This window comes from Moschus berezovskii, chromosome 3, assembly GCF_049115385.1.
Source record: "Moschus berezovskii isolate FMDL1 chromosome 3, NW_MosBer_1.0, whole genome shotgun sequence".
Classification (NCBI taxonomy): domain Eukaryota; kingdom Metazoa; phylum Chordata; class Mammalia; order Artiodactyla; family Moschidae; genus Moschus; species Moschus berezovskii.
In genome coordinates, this window is record NC_142462.1 from 129,029,167 (window position 1) to 129,045,359 (window position 16,193).

Here is a 16,193-nt window from a genome sequence, read left to right on the forward strand (position 1 = left end):
GCAGCGGCCAGAGGCACAACCGCTTCCTCCTGACCCCTCCTGAGCTGCGAGGAGACAGAAGCTCACCCACCCTTCAGGGGTTTGGCTTGACTGTCTTTATCCATCAAATGGGACAAAATGCTGCTTCTTTCAGTTTTGCTCCCCGTCCCTTCTTTTTAAAAATAAGGATAAAGTGAGTTTGCATGCTGAAATAAAAATGAAAACAAATGAAAATGAAACAAATGAGCTTTAAGAATCACACTAGTTACTGAATTAAATCAATAATTAGTTTCTAGACTAAGGACAAAGCCATCGGATTTCTCTGAGCCCCAAGCGAGTGAAAATAACTCTGCTAAAAGGACCAGAACAGTGCCAGAATCTAGGCTCCAGAGCATGGACTCAGGAAACACAGGGGATGAAAAACACTTCCCAGATAAGCTCAGAAAGCTCAACTACCCACCCCAGGAATTCGCGAAGCTCCTTAAAAGCAGCGAATCACAGAGTCAATATACACCTCCTCTCCCCCAGGGGCTCCAGGTACACGGGGGAGAAGGCACGTCTTCAGGCAGCAGTGAGTTTCTGTCTCAGCCCCTGCACCCGGGGCCTCGGGGACTTTATGGAAAGCCAAGCTCTGATACCCCTTGTGTCTGGTCAGGAGGAGAAAGCAGATTTAAGGAAGACTTCTGAAAGCTTGCAAAGAAATATTTATATCTCACATTGAGATGAACCATAAGAAAATCCATTTTAATCATTATGGCTTCACTGTTTCCTCAGATGATTTAAAAAAAATTTTTTTTCAGGGCCAAGAGCAGCGTCAGAGCTCAGGGCTCCTCCATGGCTCATAGGGCTGGTCCACCTCGGTATCAGATGCGGTCACCAATGTTAGTCACAGCAGAGTTACGTTTCACCAAACAGGCACAAAAGCCAACACTCACAGGAACTGAAACCATGCAAAACTGAAAGGCATGCGCGTCATTCCGGCACTGAGCAGATGGCATCAATCTCCAGTCCACATTCTAGCAGTCTCCACCAAACACAAGAAGGAAGAACACTGAGGACTCACAAATAGTGCTCTATAGACTGAGGCAGTGTTTTCACAAAACACTAGTCCCGACGCTCGCCTCTCTTTTAAGTAGCCACACCCAAAGTTTCCCTCGTAGATACTCTTGGGAAAGTGGAAATGGGAGGAGAAAGCAAAGAATGGTGGATTGTGGTCAATGGAAGCACAGAAGCACTAAACCCAGGATGCAACAGGCAGAGTCAGAGAACCGCACGGAGACGCGGGGACGCCGCACACTCCCGTCCCAACAGGCCCACGGGGCGGGGGTCTGCTCAAGATCCTCTGCCTCTGATGGCCAGAGCACACTTCATGCACAAAGTGCCCTTTTAATAGCAGGTTAATACATTCACTTTTCTTTCTGTCTCTTGCTTACGTGACATCATTCCATTTTAATTTAATGTGCAAAACACACAGTTCTCAAGAGAAGCCAATTACCACTACTTTCCTCTATTCTAAAATATACAACAAATTCACTCCCAACAAGCATTACAGAAGACTTTAAAACTTAAATTGTGGTTAAAAACGAAAAGTTCTACCGTACAAGTAATTCTGCAGAAAGGTTAAATCTTCACTGAAAGAAAGGGTACAATTATATACATTCATAAACACAGTTCAGTTAACATCTTTGCAAAATGAAAAAAACAGATGATCAATCAGATTTTAATTGTTAAAAATTTTAAATAAAACAAGAGATGCATAAAATACATCGAGTTTGCTTTTGAGCAAAGCCCAAGTAATGCACCATTTAAACCCTGGAGAGGTGCTGAACAGAATTAGGGTGTGCATTTCCTGAGGTAAAGGGACAGGGTGGTGTGACCACAGTCAGGTGGGACACCTAGGCACCCACCCACAACAAGGATGCACCCGGGGGCACACACGGGGCACTGAGGTGACGGGGCACTGACTATCACGTCATCTCAGGAGGAAACACCCTGCCTCTGGAGACAGCAGTCTTTAACAAAAGGCCTCCAACACGATAAAATGGAGCAGACAGGCCATCTGTTGAACAGGTAGATGGGCTCTAAAACATGCTGTCGCAACGGTGAACTCTGACGACAAGCCAGTGCCCTCAGTGTGGAGGCAGCACCACAGCGGGGCTGGCACGCCGCCGCCTCGCCGCCTCTCCTCGCGCTCGTCACCATCTGTAAAACTCTTCTCCATGGTGTTTCTGAGGGCTGAACACCGACAGCCTCAAGGAGGAGTGCATGCTTGGGGCGAGAAGCTGTGAGCAGGGCATCTCGTCCCCATGCGGCCCCTCACCCCGCCGTGCCACGGCCAGGGTGAGGCCAAAGGGATTTGATTTTCATCTTCAGGCATGAATTTCAGTAACTGGCACTTCTCCACAGGGTATTTTCTTTCCTAACTACTAAGTGTATTCTTTTCCTGTGTACTGAAACACGTCAGCTAATTCTGACCACCCTGGGTAAGCCAGTAAGGTGGAGATGTAACACTACGTTAATGAAGGGCGTGCACCTGTATCCCTCTCCACCGCTGCTCTCCTGGGCTGCAGGGAAGGGAAAGCACAGCAACGCGCACACAGCACATGACGAAACCCAGCAGGAGCCGCTGCCAGGAAGCCAGCACCTACCGGAAGGTTCCGGGCCGAGTCCAAGTACAAGATGAGCAGCGAGGAGGACAGCCCGTCGTCAGCTTGGTCTCTGTCAGCTCTGATGTCTGTCAGCACCTACAGCGAAAGGGAAGAGCCTCAGCAGGTAGGTTTCCAAGCTTCCTGTTTCTAATTAGGCCTATACTGCTCAAGAAAACAAGGAAGATGGAGAAATAAGCATCCCATATATTCAGTACAGAGAACGAACATGACAAGATTCCACTCAGATCAAAGTGCTCAGGTGACCTGAGGCTCCCCAAGTCCCTGAAGGGCACCCAAGCACGAGACCTGAGATCTCTGAGAGCCTGCGGATGCCTGCAAACTCCCAGTGGCTCTAATCTGCGCCGACGCCACTGTGATGACTCACAGCACGAGAGTCAGGTTACTGCTGTGAGTTTGTAAGTGAGCAGCAGCACAGTTTCAGGCACTAATCTTAGTAGCCCAGGACTGCGGGCTGCTGTGGGGCCCTTCCAGCACCTGCTCGAGGTTCGACGCGTCGGGCATGAGCGTGAGCCACTCCAGCTTCAAGTGCAGCTTCCCTCTGGGCACCTCGTCCAGGGTGAACCACTGCGGAGAAAGTGATACCAGTCAGCCAAAGCCCTCCTGGATCAGACACACGAGCTGAGCAGTCTCTACAAACCCGGAAGGCCCAAGTCCTGCCTCTTTTAGCTCCAGGCCTGAGAATGAGTTGCTGGCCCCAGAAGCTGACAGCAGGGGCCACTCTGGGTGTTAACTCACTGACTCCCAATGCCATTCCTGTCTGACATGCCAGGACTCAAATGTCCTCTTGTACCACCCAGCACTACCAAGATTCTACGTATGGATATCCGTAGAATTTAGGGGCCAAGAAAAAATATAACATTGATCCCAAGTACTAAATTTCAGTATCAGACGTGCTAACAAGTGTGCTTTTCCTCATGATTATATAACAATAATTAGTTTACACTGAGGACGGTCCTCAAACACTCGGCGTTAGAAGAGACGTCCGAGTGCAGGGCGCGTCTGGAGGGCCCAATGCAGCTCACAGCAAACAGGACAGCAGGACAGACTGCAGACTCCTGTCCAGTGTGTGCGGTGTGCAGCTGAAACAACCCTCAACAGTGATTTGGTTAACTGCGCCTTACTTATCCAAATCTTACCCATCTTTTAGCAGTCCTCACAAACTTCCTTTTTTATCCTTTTTATTCTGATAGCAGCGTCTTGCTTGACGTAGCATCTGTGGCTGTCAGTTCATGACGTGTCTGTGGGCGTCTTTCCCGGGACAACGTCTCGTCAACTGCACTATGCCCCTCTACTATGACCCCCAACTACATTTTGATGCCCGGTTCTGGGGGCATCTGCCAGACTCTGCCCTGACTCCGAAGCAGACCATGCCGGCCTGAAACAAAGTGGGCATGTGTTTGGATCCTTAGGGATTTTGTGTTTCTAGCAGGTGCTGATTCATTTTCAATTCGCTGGTACTGGAAGGCCTAAATTCTCAACGTTTATGAGCTGCTGTTAAGTTCTCAGACCACCCAGCATGGTGGCAGTGGGTACTCGCCATCAACACTCACGAAATAGAATAATACTCAAAGGAACTTACTTCATCTAAAAGGCGCTCCTTCTCGACTTCAATGAGATCAATCATAAGACTGTAAACACAATAATACAGCAACTTTAGAACACAGAAACCACTTCTGGAAACAGAGATAAACTTAAGCGTTACTCTGTGAAACAGTACTCTGGAAAAGCAACAGAATGCTACAGTTTATCAAGAAACAAGCTGCGTCCTCCAAGCTTCCTCAAGCTTCCAGTCCTCCAAGCTTCCTCAAGCTTCCACCCGGGTGTGAAGTGAGCAGGGAACACGCAGCACAGCACGGCTGAGGTCAGGGCTGGAAACGCCGGTCCTCCCCACGAGCAGTGGTCTGGAGACACCCCGGGCATGCGGGTGTGTCTGCAGGGGAGCCCGGGGGGCATGCGGGCGCATCTGCAGGGGAGCCTGGGCGTGTGGGCAGGTGCATCTACAGGGGAGCCTGGGGTGTGCGAGGGCGGGCGCATTCGACCAGGGTGGGTGGGACGTGGTCTCTCTGAGCAACACCCGCTACTCCAGCTCGGGCTCCGTCGCAGTGTGCTGAATCGGGCGCTGACCGCCTTTCTAGCCCTTGCTCCCTCAGCTCTGACCAGCACCTCTAGGGCCGCGAAGGCCTCTGCCTAGTGCCTGGAACGACCCCAACAGCCGGTCCCACTTCCCTCAATGGTCCTGCTCTGCTGGGAAGCGAGAGGCGGCCCGGAGCAGGGCGGGATCGTCACGGCCCGTCTCCCGCAGCCTCTCCGCTCTGTCCCCGCGTCCCTGCTCCATTGCAGACGCCCGGGGCCCAGCCAGCCTGCGTCTCAGCCGCTGACGCCGGAACCGAACAGAGGCTTTACTGCAGGTCTCATGTGTTCGTTGCCTTGCCTACAATCTTTGGGTTGCTCTTCGATAAACGGTCTCACAAATGGATGCTGAGGTCACAGCCTAACACACAGGCCATCCTTGATGAAACCAGACCTGTTCAGTGTCATTTACCCTTCTTTTTTGCCACAAGAAATTCAGTTATATAGTAAAATTAGGCTAAAGTGTGTTTTTTGATAGTTCATATTTTTTCAGCTGTACACGTTGTTCAATCTAAGTAACCAAGTCAGTATTTATTTTTCCAATATATAGGCACAATGTAAATTACTATCTAGTCCCACCCCCACAGGCCAGTAACAAATAAGAAGTTCACAAACCTGTTTCTAGGGCCCGGAGCCCAGCGGCCTGCAGGGTGCAAGGCTGGGGAGCTGGGCTGCGTGCGGGGCTGCAGCTGGCGGCTGAGCACTTAAATGGGGCAGCACAGCCGAGAAAGTGAATTTCTAGTTTTAACTTAGCTCTCTTCTTATTACTTAAATGTAAAACTTGTTTTAGGAACAAAACATGTTTTAAAACGTCTAAGATGAAACAAACCTAGCATCAAAAAGCCATTTTAACACACATGTAACATGTAATAAACCTGGTCTGATGTTACACGTTTAAGAGTGACCATCACAGAGGAAGAGTCCACACCCCCGGTCACAGAGGACTTACCTTCCGAGGAAGTCGTCTTTGTCTGGGTCTTCGTCAAAGAGCTCAATCTCCAATTCCTGTCCGGGATGTTCATAGACCAGAGCCTGGAAGGTACCAGTGCACAGCTGTCTCACCCTTAAGAGCGTCTGTTCTGAGTCGTAACTGCAGCTGACATCGGCGCCAACACCCAGGCCCCACTATCAGACCCGAGACACAGTTGATGGCAGGAGTCCCTGGGAACTCCCCTTGCACATGGCACTGCGCTTGCTCCCAGTTATCGGGGCTATAGGCACGGACATCTCTCCACTCCTGCAGCAGCCCCGACCAGGGCTGGCCCCTCACCACCACTCAGAAATTGGGAGGTCCCACAAGAGACAGGGCAGGGAGGACCAGAAGCTGGTGGGGTAAAAACTGTACCCCTTCCAGTTCTTTCCAAGCCACGTGTCACGTGATGCAGCAGTTCACTCTGAGGGGCACTCTCTGGGGGCAACTTGGCCAAGTGCACTAAATACAGCCCCATGACACCCAAAAGGCACTGGTTACAGTGCTGAGCCCAAAGGCCAGATCCCTCGTGTAAAGACATGAGGGTGTCCTCTCACGTGAGTGGCTGTACTTGGGACACGAAGAGATGTCCAGATGCACTAAATGAACTTACACAACAGTACATAACTAACTTCATCAGGGAGTACGTTTGTGTGTTAGTGGCCAGTTATTTACTGAGATACCTTAATGTGATTACGGTTTAAAATTGTGTGTGAGGTAGGGAAACAAGGTGAAGTATTTTTAAGGACGGAAAATCAAAGCAAAGAGAACTGCGCACTGAACTAAGCACACCACCACGCTGCGGGGGCGGGAGCAGACCCTAGGGAAGGACGTGCGGCACCCACCGCTCCCCTCACACTGAGCACGCACCACGCTGCAGGGGCGGCAGCAGACCCTGGGGAAGGGAGCAGACCCTGGGGAAGGACGCGCGGCACCCACCGCTCCCCTCACACTGAGCACGCGCCACGCTGCGGGGGCGGCAGCAGACCCTGGGGAAGGGAGCAGACCCTGGGGAAGGGAGCAGACCCTGGGGAAGGACGCGCGGCACCCACCGCTCCCCTCACACTGAGCACGCGCCACTCCCTCACCTCATACACCTCGTTCCACTTCGGACTGAGGTTCTCCTTGATGACCTTGCTTTGGAAGATCTGGTTGCCAACTCGAATCACTCCGTAGGGGTCTGACTTCCCCTTGACAAGCCCCTTAAGGTAAGTGTCTTTTCCCTGAAGATCCTGAGCTTCAATAAAATGTATCCTCAGGACACCCTGAAAAGAAGGAAGACAGGGCAGACTATTCACTGGTTCACCTGCAGACCCAGAGCAAAGGCTGGCTTGGGGACAAGACAGATCCTCCCCGCTGAGCAAAGAAAGCAAACACGAGTGCCTCAGGGGCAAGACCACGGGGGCCACGGGTCTGACTGGAGGCCAGAGACGGAGGAGCCGGTGTGAGCTGCTGACCCTCCTGGCAGGAGCGAGGCAGATGACACAGGGCCTCGTGGGCCCGGAACGGTGCGGTGTCCTGGCAGGAATGCCATGGGCGGCAACTGCAGTGGAGAGCACCCCGGGATGCAGGAGGCTCTTCCGAAGTCCTTCATATGCACCCATCACTGCGCTGCATGTTTAGGATAATCCTATGAAATACTGTCATTAACCCTATTTTATGGATAGGAAACTGAAACCCTGAGATACATATACTCACAGACAACAGAGTTCTCCTCCCCTAAGATGTTGCTTAATTGATAAAAAATATCCACCCATATTTCTTTCACAGTAAACACACATGGTAAAGTTACCTTTTGAGGGGGTAGCATTCTGTGCCATAAACACTGTAAGTGGCCAGGTACAGTTCATGAACCGATCAGCACAGGAATACACATATTTTTACAGATAAATATACTTTAAAAAATCGTAACCAAGCTCCCGTTTACATTTTCAGAGCTAATGCTTAGACACTGTGGCCACATATTTGAGCATCATGGAGGGTGGACTGGCGCAGGCTCAGATGGTCCCCAGTGCTCAGAGAACACAGAGCCCACAGCCTAGGAGCATGAGGATTCCTACGTGCCAAGGCAGGCCTGCGTTCCCCGAGCTGAGGATGCTAAGTGAAGAAAGAAAGACATCCCCATCTCAGCCATGTCCCATCACCCCTACTGAATGCCAGCAATATGACTAACTGGGAATGTGAGGACTGGGGTGCTGTTACTTTGAAAAAAGTAGGACTGCTCATGAATATTTGTTGGTCTGTGCACTGTTACTAAGATCGAGCTTACTAGAAGGGCGACAGGCACAGGGAAAGGCTGGCTACTTCTACTTCATGAAACAAACTCTGAACTGAGACCAGACACCACGTGACAGGCTGCCCACTCCACCTCTGGAGCCCACGGTCGGTGAGACCACACCGGCGGGATGCAAACTGGTAGGAGCAGCCCTCCGAGAACATGCTCTGGGCCTTGGACAGGATTCCACACCCATGGCTGGCAGGCTCTCGTGGTCTCGGGCTGAGGTTGTTTAGTTTACTCAAATGAAGGTGCCTTCAAGATGTGTGGCCACCTCTGTGTGTGAGGCGCCACCCCAACCTACAGATGAAGACACTCTGAGGAATGCGCTCCCAGAGTGAAGCTGCCGCCAAGCCCCAGGCCATGACTCAGCCCAGCCCTGCCCGCTCACTCCATCCAGGGGGCTTAGCACCCATGGTGCACCCTCCATGTCCGCCCCTGAAGGACTCCATGGACAACTGCCCCTCGTGCCTGGCGGGAGCTCAGGCTAAAAACGCACGTCCTACACACAAGCAGAAAGTGCTGTCTGAGGCAGCAAATAAGTTGTCACAGCTGTCCTTTACAACTTGCAGTGACATCTGCAGAATTAAGTTCCTGTGAGTACCTCTGAGGTTTAAGAACTGCCCTGAAGTCTCTGAAAGCTTTAGGCCAGATGGCCCCTGGCCAACTTCCTAAGGATGGGCAGGACAGACCACTTTTACAGGATCAATATCCACATAGAAAGGTCATTGTTAGAAGAAATACAAGAAGATTCAGCACCCATGTACGTGAAAAGTTCCTTCAGTCTATTTTAAGTGTTAATGAACACATGCTTACCTTTGGTACAGGAAATCGCAGCTGAGCTATTTGAACTTCACTGACAAGAGGGACTGTGATTCGATTGGGAAGCACCAGATAGTTTGATATTATATCCAAAATGATAGTATCTGATAAACCACTGTTAGGTGGGAGGTTAAAAAAAAAACAACAATGATCAGACACTTCATGTTAGTTTCCACCCGTCACAGTGAACTCGGCATAAATGTGATACGCTACCCCGCCCACAGGTCAGAGCTTGTCCCCACATGGTGTTCGTGCTGCTATGGCGACAGTTGTGTGGTTTACTCTGAGAACACGAGGCAATATTCTGGCCACCTTTCTCAATGTCCTAAATCACACTCACACATTTCCATAGGGCTTTATCATTGATTAACACTTAATACACATTTAATTAAATTTCTTATTTTAACATAAAATATTTCAAACACACATAAAAGTGCAGAGAATATGAAAACAAGCATTTACTCATTTCACATTTATTACATTAAATTCATCTTTCTTGCTATATATGCAGAGCTCCTAATGAAGTAAAAGAACCTGCAGTTCATTCTTTACACTTTACTAGGTACTGAATACTATACTCACTTTGAAATAGGATACACCACTGCACAGAGAATTCAGGAGCAGGAATAGAGTTGTGGGGGCTAAAGAAACTAATACTTTCAATACAGTTTTTGTCTATTCTTTGTAAATGTGTGTAAATGGAGAGTCAGGGGTCTCTGAGGCACCACTTCTGAGGGCACAGAACCTGAGCTGCACGGCTGTGCGAGAGCACCTTTAGCCAGCGCTGTAGAGTCCTAGAAGAAACTTACTTCTTGCAGGTACTTCTAAGATTACGAACATGGCAGATGTAAAGGAACCACAGCCGGAACATCCCCTGGGACACAGGACAGTCCTATCACGCCCTGAGAGATGACTGAGCCTCGCTGCAGGCTGGGGTCCAAATGCCAACCAAGATGTGGCGGCTCAGCGCCAGCCCTTTTAGTTCAACGTGGGAACCACACTCCTCAGACAGCTCCGCTCTTGTGAAGAGGCCAGTTAACCAGCGTCTACACTCCAGAGGGACTCGGAGGGCGTAAGCTGGCAGACACTGGATTGGTGCTCACCAAGCTGACGACGAAGTGGTCCCTCAAAGTTTTAGCACCCAACACACTCTTACTTCAGGCAATCTCCCTGCAGAAGCATGAGTTTTGTTTATATCGAAAAGTCTACTGAGACAGAAGGCCCCTCACTGCTGACCTAAGTGCTTTGGGAACCTGTTAGCTGCCCCAGCGGTGGTCTGAGCCTCATCTCCCGCTGAGGCCCGTGCCGCCAGCAGAAGGCCCGGCTGGCACCTCCACCAATGGCTCCCAAGCGGGGCTGTGCATCCCCCGAGCCGCCGCTCCCCCTGTCCTGACTGCGGCAGGGCTCAGCACAAAGTACGGCTTCTTCACGCCTTCCGCCCTCCCGGCCCTGCGCATCACCAACAGCTTTCACCCCTCACACTCGGGTTAGGGCTCCTCACTGAACAGTGGCAGGGAGTGCGCACACGTGCGGCGAGGTGAGGAGACTTGGGCATCCTGCTACCTCCTCACACTCAGCTTCTGTTCTGAGGTCAATGCAGGGAACAGGCAGAGGTTCACTTAGTAACGCTTGGGGCAAGACTTCATTATGCTAGGTTCAAAGTTATTAAATATTTACTTTTATAAGATAAGGTCTGCCACAGCTGTTACTTGATAAAATCTTCACAAAATAGTGGCCCAAGTTTTATGTTAAGTACACATGCATATATTGCATGAAATTTACAAAATTATATGTAAATCACGTCATGTATAAACATATGTAATTTTAAAGGAGTATTTACTGTATTTCTTTCACACCACGGCCTCATTTTTGCATGGTATGTGTCTATTTCCACCTGTATTTCTAACACACACGCATACATATTCTTAACAATATATGCAATCCTATATATACCTAATATATAAGAATATGCTTTGTATGTGTATAATAACCTATATATAAAACAGCTAGAGGGTATACCACACAGAGTCTGTTTCCATATGAAACCACGAAATGGAATGGAGCTGCATCTGCATGTGTGTGTCTGTGTGTCCTGTGTGTTTCTCCCTTGCCAGTGGTTTGGGACTGACTCCAGAGCTGCAGGCTCACAGGCAGGAGCTGCTCACTGGGTCTCCGCCACAACGCTACCTGCAGAGGAGACGCCTGGCAAGCATGGGTCACGGTACTGAGGGGAGGGAAGCAGAACGCACATTCTTTTCTGCAGTAAAGGACAGCAGGGACTTGCTGTTTTGGCCACTGACCAGCACCCTTTCCTCTGACTCCTGGAGTCCTTCCTCTAGGAACTTCCTGTCCTTCACTGCAACTTTTTCAAGCAATTCTTTGTCTCCTCTCAGGGTGGGCGCGATATCCAGATTTGATCACCAGAACCAGGAGAATTTGTCCAAGGAAAGGTGGACAAACAGGTCAACTCTGGAATTTTTGCTGGAGCTAGAGGGACATTTGCTGGAATCTTCTACTGAGGTTGCTAAGCATGCCGCAGAATAGAAGCTAGAAGCTGCTACTTCACAGCAAGAGCCTGCCTGGTAACAAAGCCACACACCAAAAACATGGGTCAGGAGCCGTCCTGTGGACATCAGCGTCTGGCCCCGTCTGGCCACCTGACAGGGCCGGCAGGCAATACCCAGCGCCCAGAGCCCAGCTCCCCACCCGCTTGGTGAATGGAAGAACAGACTGTCAAAACCTTTACTCGTTTAATGAAGACCAAGTGAGCTGGGATTGTTCTTGAAAGCAAGAATCCTAACCAACCCTTTTACAAAATTCTTTTAAAGCTGTCCTTTCCAAGAATCTTTTAAAGATAACAGTACTTTTCTATATCCAATAAATCACAGTACCTAAAAAAGACTTATTAGTACAACTATGCCTCAGCTTATTAAAGTCTTCATTTTTTCCTTATAATGAAACAAAATAAAATTCTTTCTAATGGCCACTTCAAGGAGATAATAAATACAAATGAATAGAAAAAAAAGCAGACTGAACCAAGGCCTTCATAATTCAATTTTCTAAGCTATTTTAGGGAAAAGAACCTCACAGATTAACACAGTGTCCCCTAGGAACACATGTAACTGTAACCAACACTTAACACACTTTAACCTTCAAATGCAGTGGTGAAACCAGAAGAAGCAGGTTTCCTGCTTGGTGGAGACTAATGGTCTGCCGCTGTCACCTTCCATCTTGGAGGACAGGCGCCCTGCAGCCTGACTAGGAAGCCTCACCGCCCTCACAGGAGGGACGTGCCCTGAAGGCTTCACAGCTCATCTGGAAGGAGTCCTCATGGTTCAGACACTAGAGCACACAGAACAGCAAAGGCTCCCAGTGCACCCCGCAGCCGCAGGTCCAGGCTGACTCCTCCACACCCAGGAGGAGCGCATCAAGGCAGAGAAGGCAGGAAGGGACGGGGCACCGTAGCTTCAACGCAGCCAGAAAGGGCTTGTCTTGAAACATATAAGCTTGAAAACTTTTTAAACTTTATTTTTTGGGATATTAAAACACCAAAACTGGAAAGACACCGCATGACAAATTAAATGGCTCCACTGAGTCCCAACAGGGCTTGCGTGCAGTTGCAACCCAGCGCCTGAGCGCCATGGCTGAAAGGCACCGACGCTGCCCGGGAGATGGCGCTCAGCCACTGGGCTGTCTCGTGATGCCGCCACTGCACATGCCATCAGCAAGCTCGCCACAGGGCGCGACAGGGTACTTACTTCAATCCCGGAATGTCGAGAAGATTAGTCAGTCCTGTCCAGTTAATTTCTAAAAGCTGTTTTTAAAAAAACGGCAAATATAGTAAGTATGCAAACTACTTCTAATTATCATTATCAAATTATACAACTCTGTTTCTTTATAAATGAAATGGGTTACTCAGTACATAATGCTGTCCTATACCTTGATTTTCACTTTATAAAATATCAAAGTTGTTGTCCCTTATTGGTACCAATAGCTTGCCTGTTCTTATGTTTTTTGATATCATAATTTTCTCCAGTAAAATCATAATTATTTATATACCCACCCTCCTATTGATGAGCACTTAGAATATTTGCAGTTTATCTTTTTTGTAAGTAGAAGAGGAGAGTGAAAAAGTTGGCTTAAAGCTCAACATTCAGAAAACTAAGATCATGGCATCTGGTCCCATCACTTCACGGGAAACAGATGGAGAAACAGTGGAAATAGTGTCAGACTTTATTTTTGGGGGCTCCAAAATCACTGTGGATGCTGACTGCAGCCATGAAATTAAAAGACGCTTACTCCTTGGAAGGAAAGTTATGACCGACCTAGATAGCATATTAAAAAGCAGAGACATTACTTTGCCAACAAAGGTCCATCTAGTCAAGGCTATGGTTTTTCCCGTGGTCATGTATGGATGTGAGAGTTGGACTGTGAAGAAGGCTGAGCGCCCAAGAATTGCTGCTTTTGAACTGTGGTGCTGGAGAAGACTCTTGAGAGTCCCTTGGCCTGCAAGGAGATCCAACCAGTCCATTCTAAAGGAGATCAATCCTGGGTGTTCATTGGAAGGACTGATGCTGAAGCTGAAACTCCAATACTTTGGCCACCTCATGCGAAGAGCTGACTCACTGGAAAAGAGTCTGATGCTGGGAGGGATTGGGGGCAGGAGGAGAAGGGGACGACAGAGAATGAGGTGGCTGGATGGCATCACCGACTCAATGGACGTGAGTCTGAGTGAACTCCGGGAGTTGGTGATGGACAGGGAGGCCTGGCGTGCTGTGATTCATGGGGTCGCAGAGTCGGATGCGACTGAACTGAACTGAATGGTCACAGCAAATGCCCTCTTCCAACAACACGAGAGATGACTCTAGACATCTGCATCACCAGATGGTCAATACCAAAATCAGACCGATTATCCTCTTTGCAGCCAAAGATGGAGCAGCTCTAAACAGTCAGCGAAAGCAAGACGGGAGCGGACTGCGGCTCAGAGACCACGAGCTCCTGACCGCAAACTTCAGGCTCAACTGGAGACAGTGGGGAGACCACAAGGCCACTCAGCAGTGACCTGACCCTCACCCTTACGGTCGTACCGCGGGGTGAGAGACAGACTCAAGGGACGAGACCTGGTAGAGACAATGCCTGAAGAACTACGGATGGAGGTTCACAGCGTTGTACAGGAGGTGTGACCAAAACCACCCCCAAGAAAAAGATATGCAAGAAGGCAAAGTGGTTGTCTGAGGAGGCCTTACAAATAGCTGAGAAAAGAAGAGAAGCGAAAGGCAAAGGAGAACCAGAAAGATATTCCCAACTGAATGCACAGCTCCCGAGAACAGCGAGGAGAGATAAGAAAGTTTTCTTAAGTGAACAATGCAAAGAAATAGAGGAAAACAATAGAATGGGAAAGACTAGAGATCTCTTTATAAAATTGGAGATACCAAGGGAACACTTCATGCAAAAACGGGCACAATAAAGGACAAAAATGGCAAGGGTCAAACAGAAGAGAAGAGATTAAGAAGAGGTGGCAAGAATACACAGAAGAATTATACAAAAAAGCTCTTACTGACTTGGATAACCATGATGGTGTGATCACTCACCTAGAGCCAGACACCCTGAGTGGGCCTTAGAAAGCATTACTATGAAAAAAGCTAGTGGAGGTGATGGAATTCCACCTGAGCTATTTCAAATCCTAAAAGATGATGCTGTTAAAGTGCTACACTCACTATACCAGCAAATTTGGAAAACTCAGCAGTGGCCACAAGACTGGAAAAGGTCAGTTTTCACTCCAATCCCAAAGAAAGGCAATGCCAAAGAATGTTCAAATTACTCTACAATTGCATTCATTTCACATGCGAGCAAGATTATGCTCAAAATCCTTCAAGCTAGGCTTCAGCAGTATGTGAACCAAGAATTTCCAGATGTACAAGCTGGATTTAGAAAAGGCAGAGGAACCAGAGATCAAATTGCCAACATATGCTGGATCATAGAAAAAGCAAAGCAATTCTAAAAAAAACATCTACTTCTGCTTCATTGACTACGTTAAAGCCTTTGGCTGTGTGGATCACAACAAACTGTGGAATATTCTTAAAAAGATGGGAATACCAGACCACCTGACCTGCCTCGTGAGAAACCTATATAGGAGTACGTCAAAGCTGTATATTGTCACCCTGCTTATCTAACTTTTATGCAGAATACATCATGGGAAATGCCAGGCTGGATGAATCACAAGCTGGAATCAAGATTGCAAGGAGAAATGTCAACAATCTCAGATATGCAGATGATACCACCTTAATGGCAGACGTGAGGAGGAACTAAAGAGTCTCTTGATGAAGATGAAAGAGAGTGAAAAAGTTGGCTTAAAACTTGACATTCAAAAAACTAAGATCATGGCATCGAGTCCCATCACTTCATGGCAAATAGATGGGGAAAAAGTGGAAACAGTGTCAGACTTCATTTTCCTGGGCTTCAAAATCAATGCGGATGGTGACTGCAGCCATGAAATGAAAAGACACTTGCTTCTTGGAAGAACAGCTATGACAAAACTAGACAGCGTATTAAAAAGCAGAGACATCACTTTGCCAACAATGGTCTGTATACACAAAGCTAAGGTTTTTCCGGTAATCATGTATGGATATGAGAGTTGGACCATAAAGAAGGCTGAAGGTCAAAGAATTGCTGCTTTTGAACTGTGGTGTTGGAGAAGATTCTTGAGAGTCCCTTGGACTGCAAGGAGATCCAACCAGTCCATCCTAAAGGAAATCAACTCTGAATATTCATTGGAAGGACTGATGCTGAAGCAGAAGCTCCAATGCTTCGGCCACCTGATGCGAAGAGGTGATTCACTGAAAAAGATCCTGATGCTGGGAAAGTTTGAGGGCAAGAGGAGAAGGGAGTGACAGCATGAAATAGTTCGATGGCATCACTGACTCAATGGACATGAGTTTGAGCAAGCTCAGGGAGATAGCAAAAGACAGGGAAGCCTGCTGTGCTGCAGTTTATGGGATTGCAAAGAGTCAGACATGACTCAGCAACTGAAGAACAACAATAAAATGATTCAGTGAATATCTTTTTACACACATGTTCTTACAGAGACTAGCATTCAAAAGTGGAAGCTCTGGTCAAACATATATGCTCATTGTTTTATGCTTATATACACTATCTTGTTGTTCAGTTGCTAAGTCTGTCACTACCTAATTGCTCTAATATTGTACCAATTTACATTTCTGTCAAAATTGTATAAAATGTACTTTCTTTACAGCCACAGCAAACACAGATGTTAAAAGTCAGTCTATTTAGCAATTAAAGAATGGTTACTCTATCACTATTTCAAACAGCATTTTCCTGATATGTGGAG

General features: G+C 48.2%; 1 protein-coding gene across 10 annotated transcripts in view; it reads right to left on the reverse strand.

Annotated features, from left to right (window-relative positions):
* Window positions 1-16,193, reverse strand: part of ESYT2 (extended synaptotagmin 2) — an 82,633-nt gene that overhangs the window by 17,836 nt on the left and 48,604 nt on the right. For 6 of the 10 annotated variants that reach the window (XR_016037104.1, XR_008685332.2, XR_016037105.1 and 3 more), the window contains exons 7-14: window positions 12,604-12,659; window positions 8,840-8,960; window positions 6,837-7,013; window positions 5,728-5,810; window positions 4,228-4,276; window positions 3,123-3,212; window positions 2,628-2,723; window positions 1,043-1,144 (exon numbers count right to left, since the gene is read on the reverse strand). Coding sequence is in view for 7 of the 10 variants with exons in the window: in XM_055421661.2 (XP_055277636.1) it covers window positions 1,043-1,144; window positions 2,628-2,723; window positions 3,123-3,212; window positions 4,228-4,276; window positions 5,728-5,810; window positions 6,837-7,013; window positions 8,840-8,960; window positions 12,604-12,659 (774 nt within the window). In the remaining 3 variants the exon portion in view is untranslated. The remainder of the gene's footprint in view (window positions 1-1,042; window positions 1,145-2,627; window positions 2,724-3,122; window positions 3,213-4,227; window positions 4,277-5,727; window positions 5,811-6,836; window positions 7,014-8,839; window positions 8,961-12,603; window positions 12,660-16,193) is intronic. The other 4 variants (XM_055421663.2, XM_055421665.2, XM_055421664.2 and 1 more) reach the window with 1 other exon arrangement.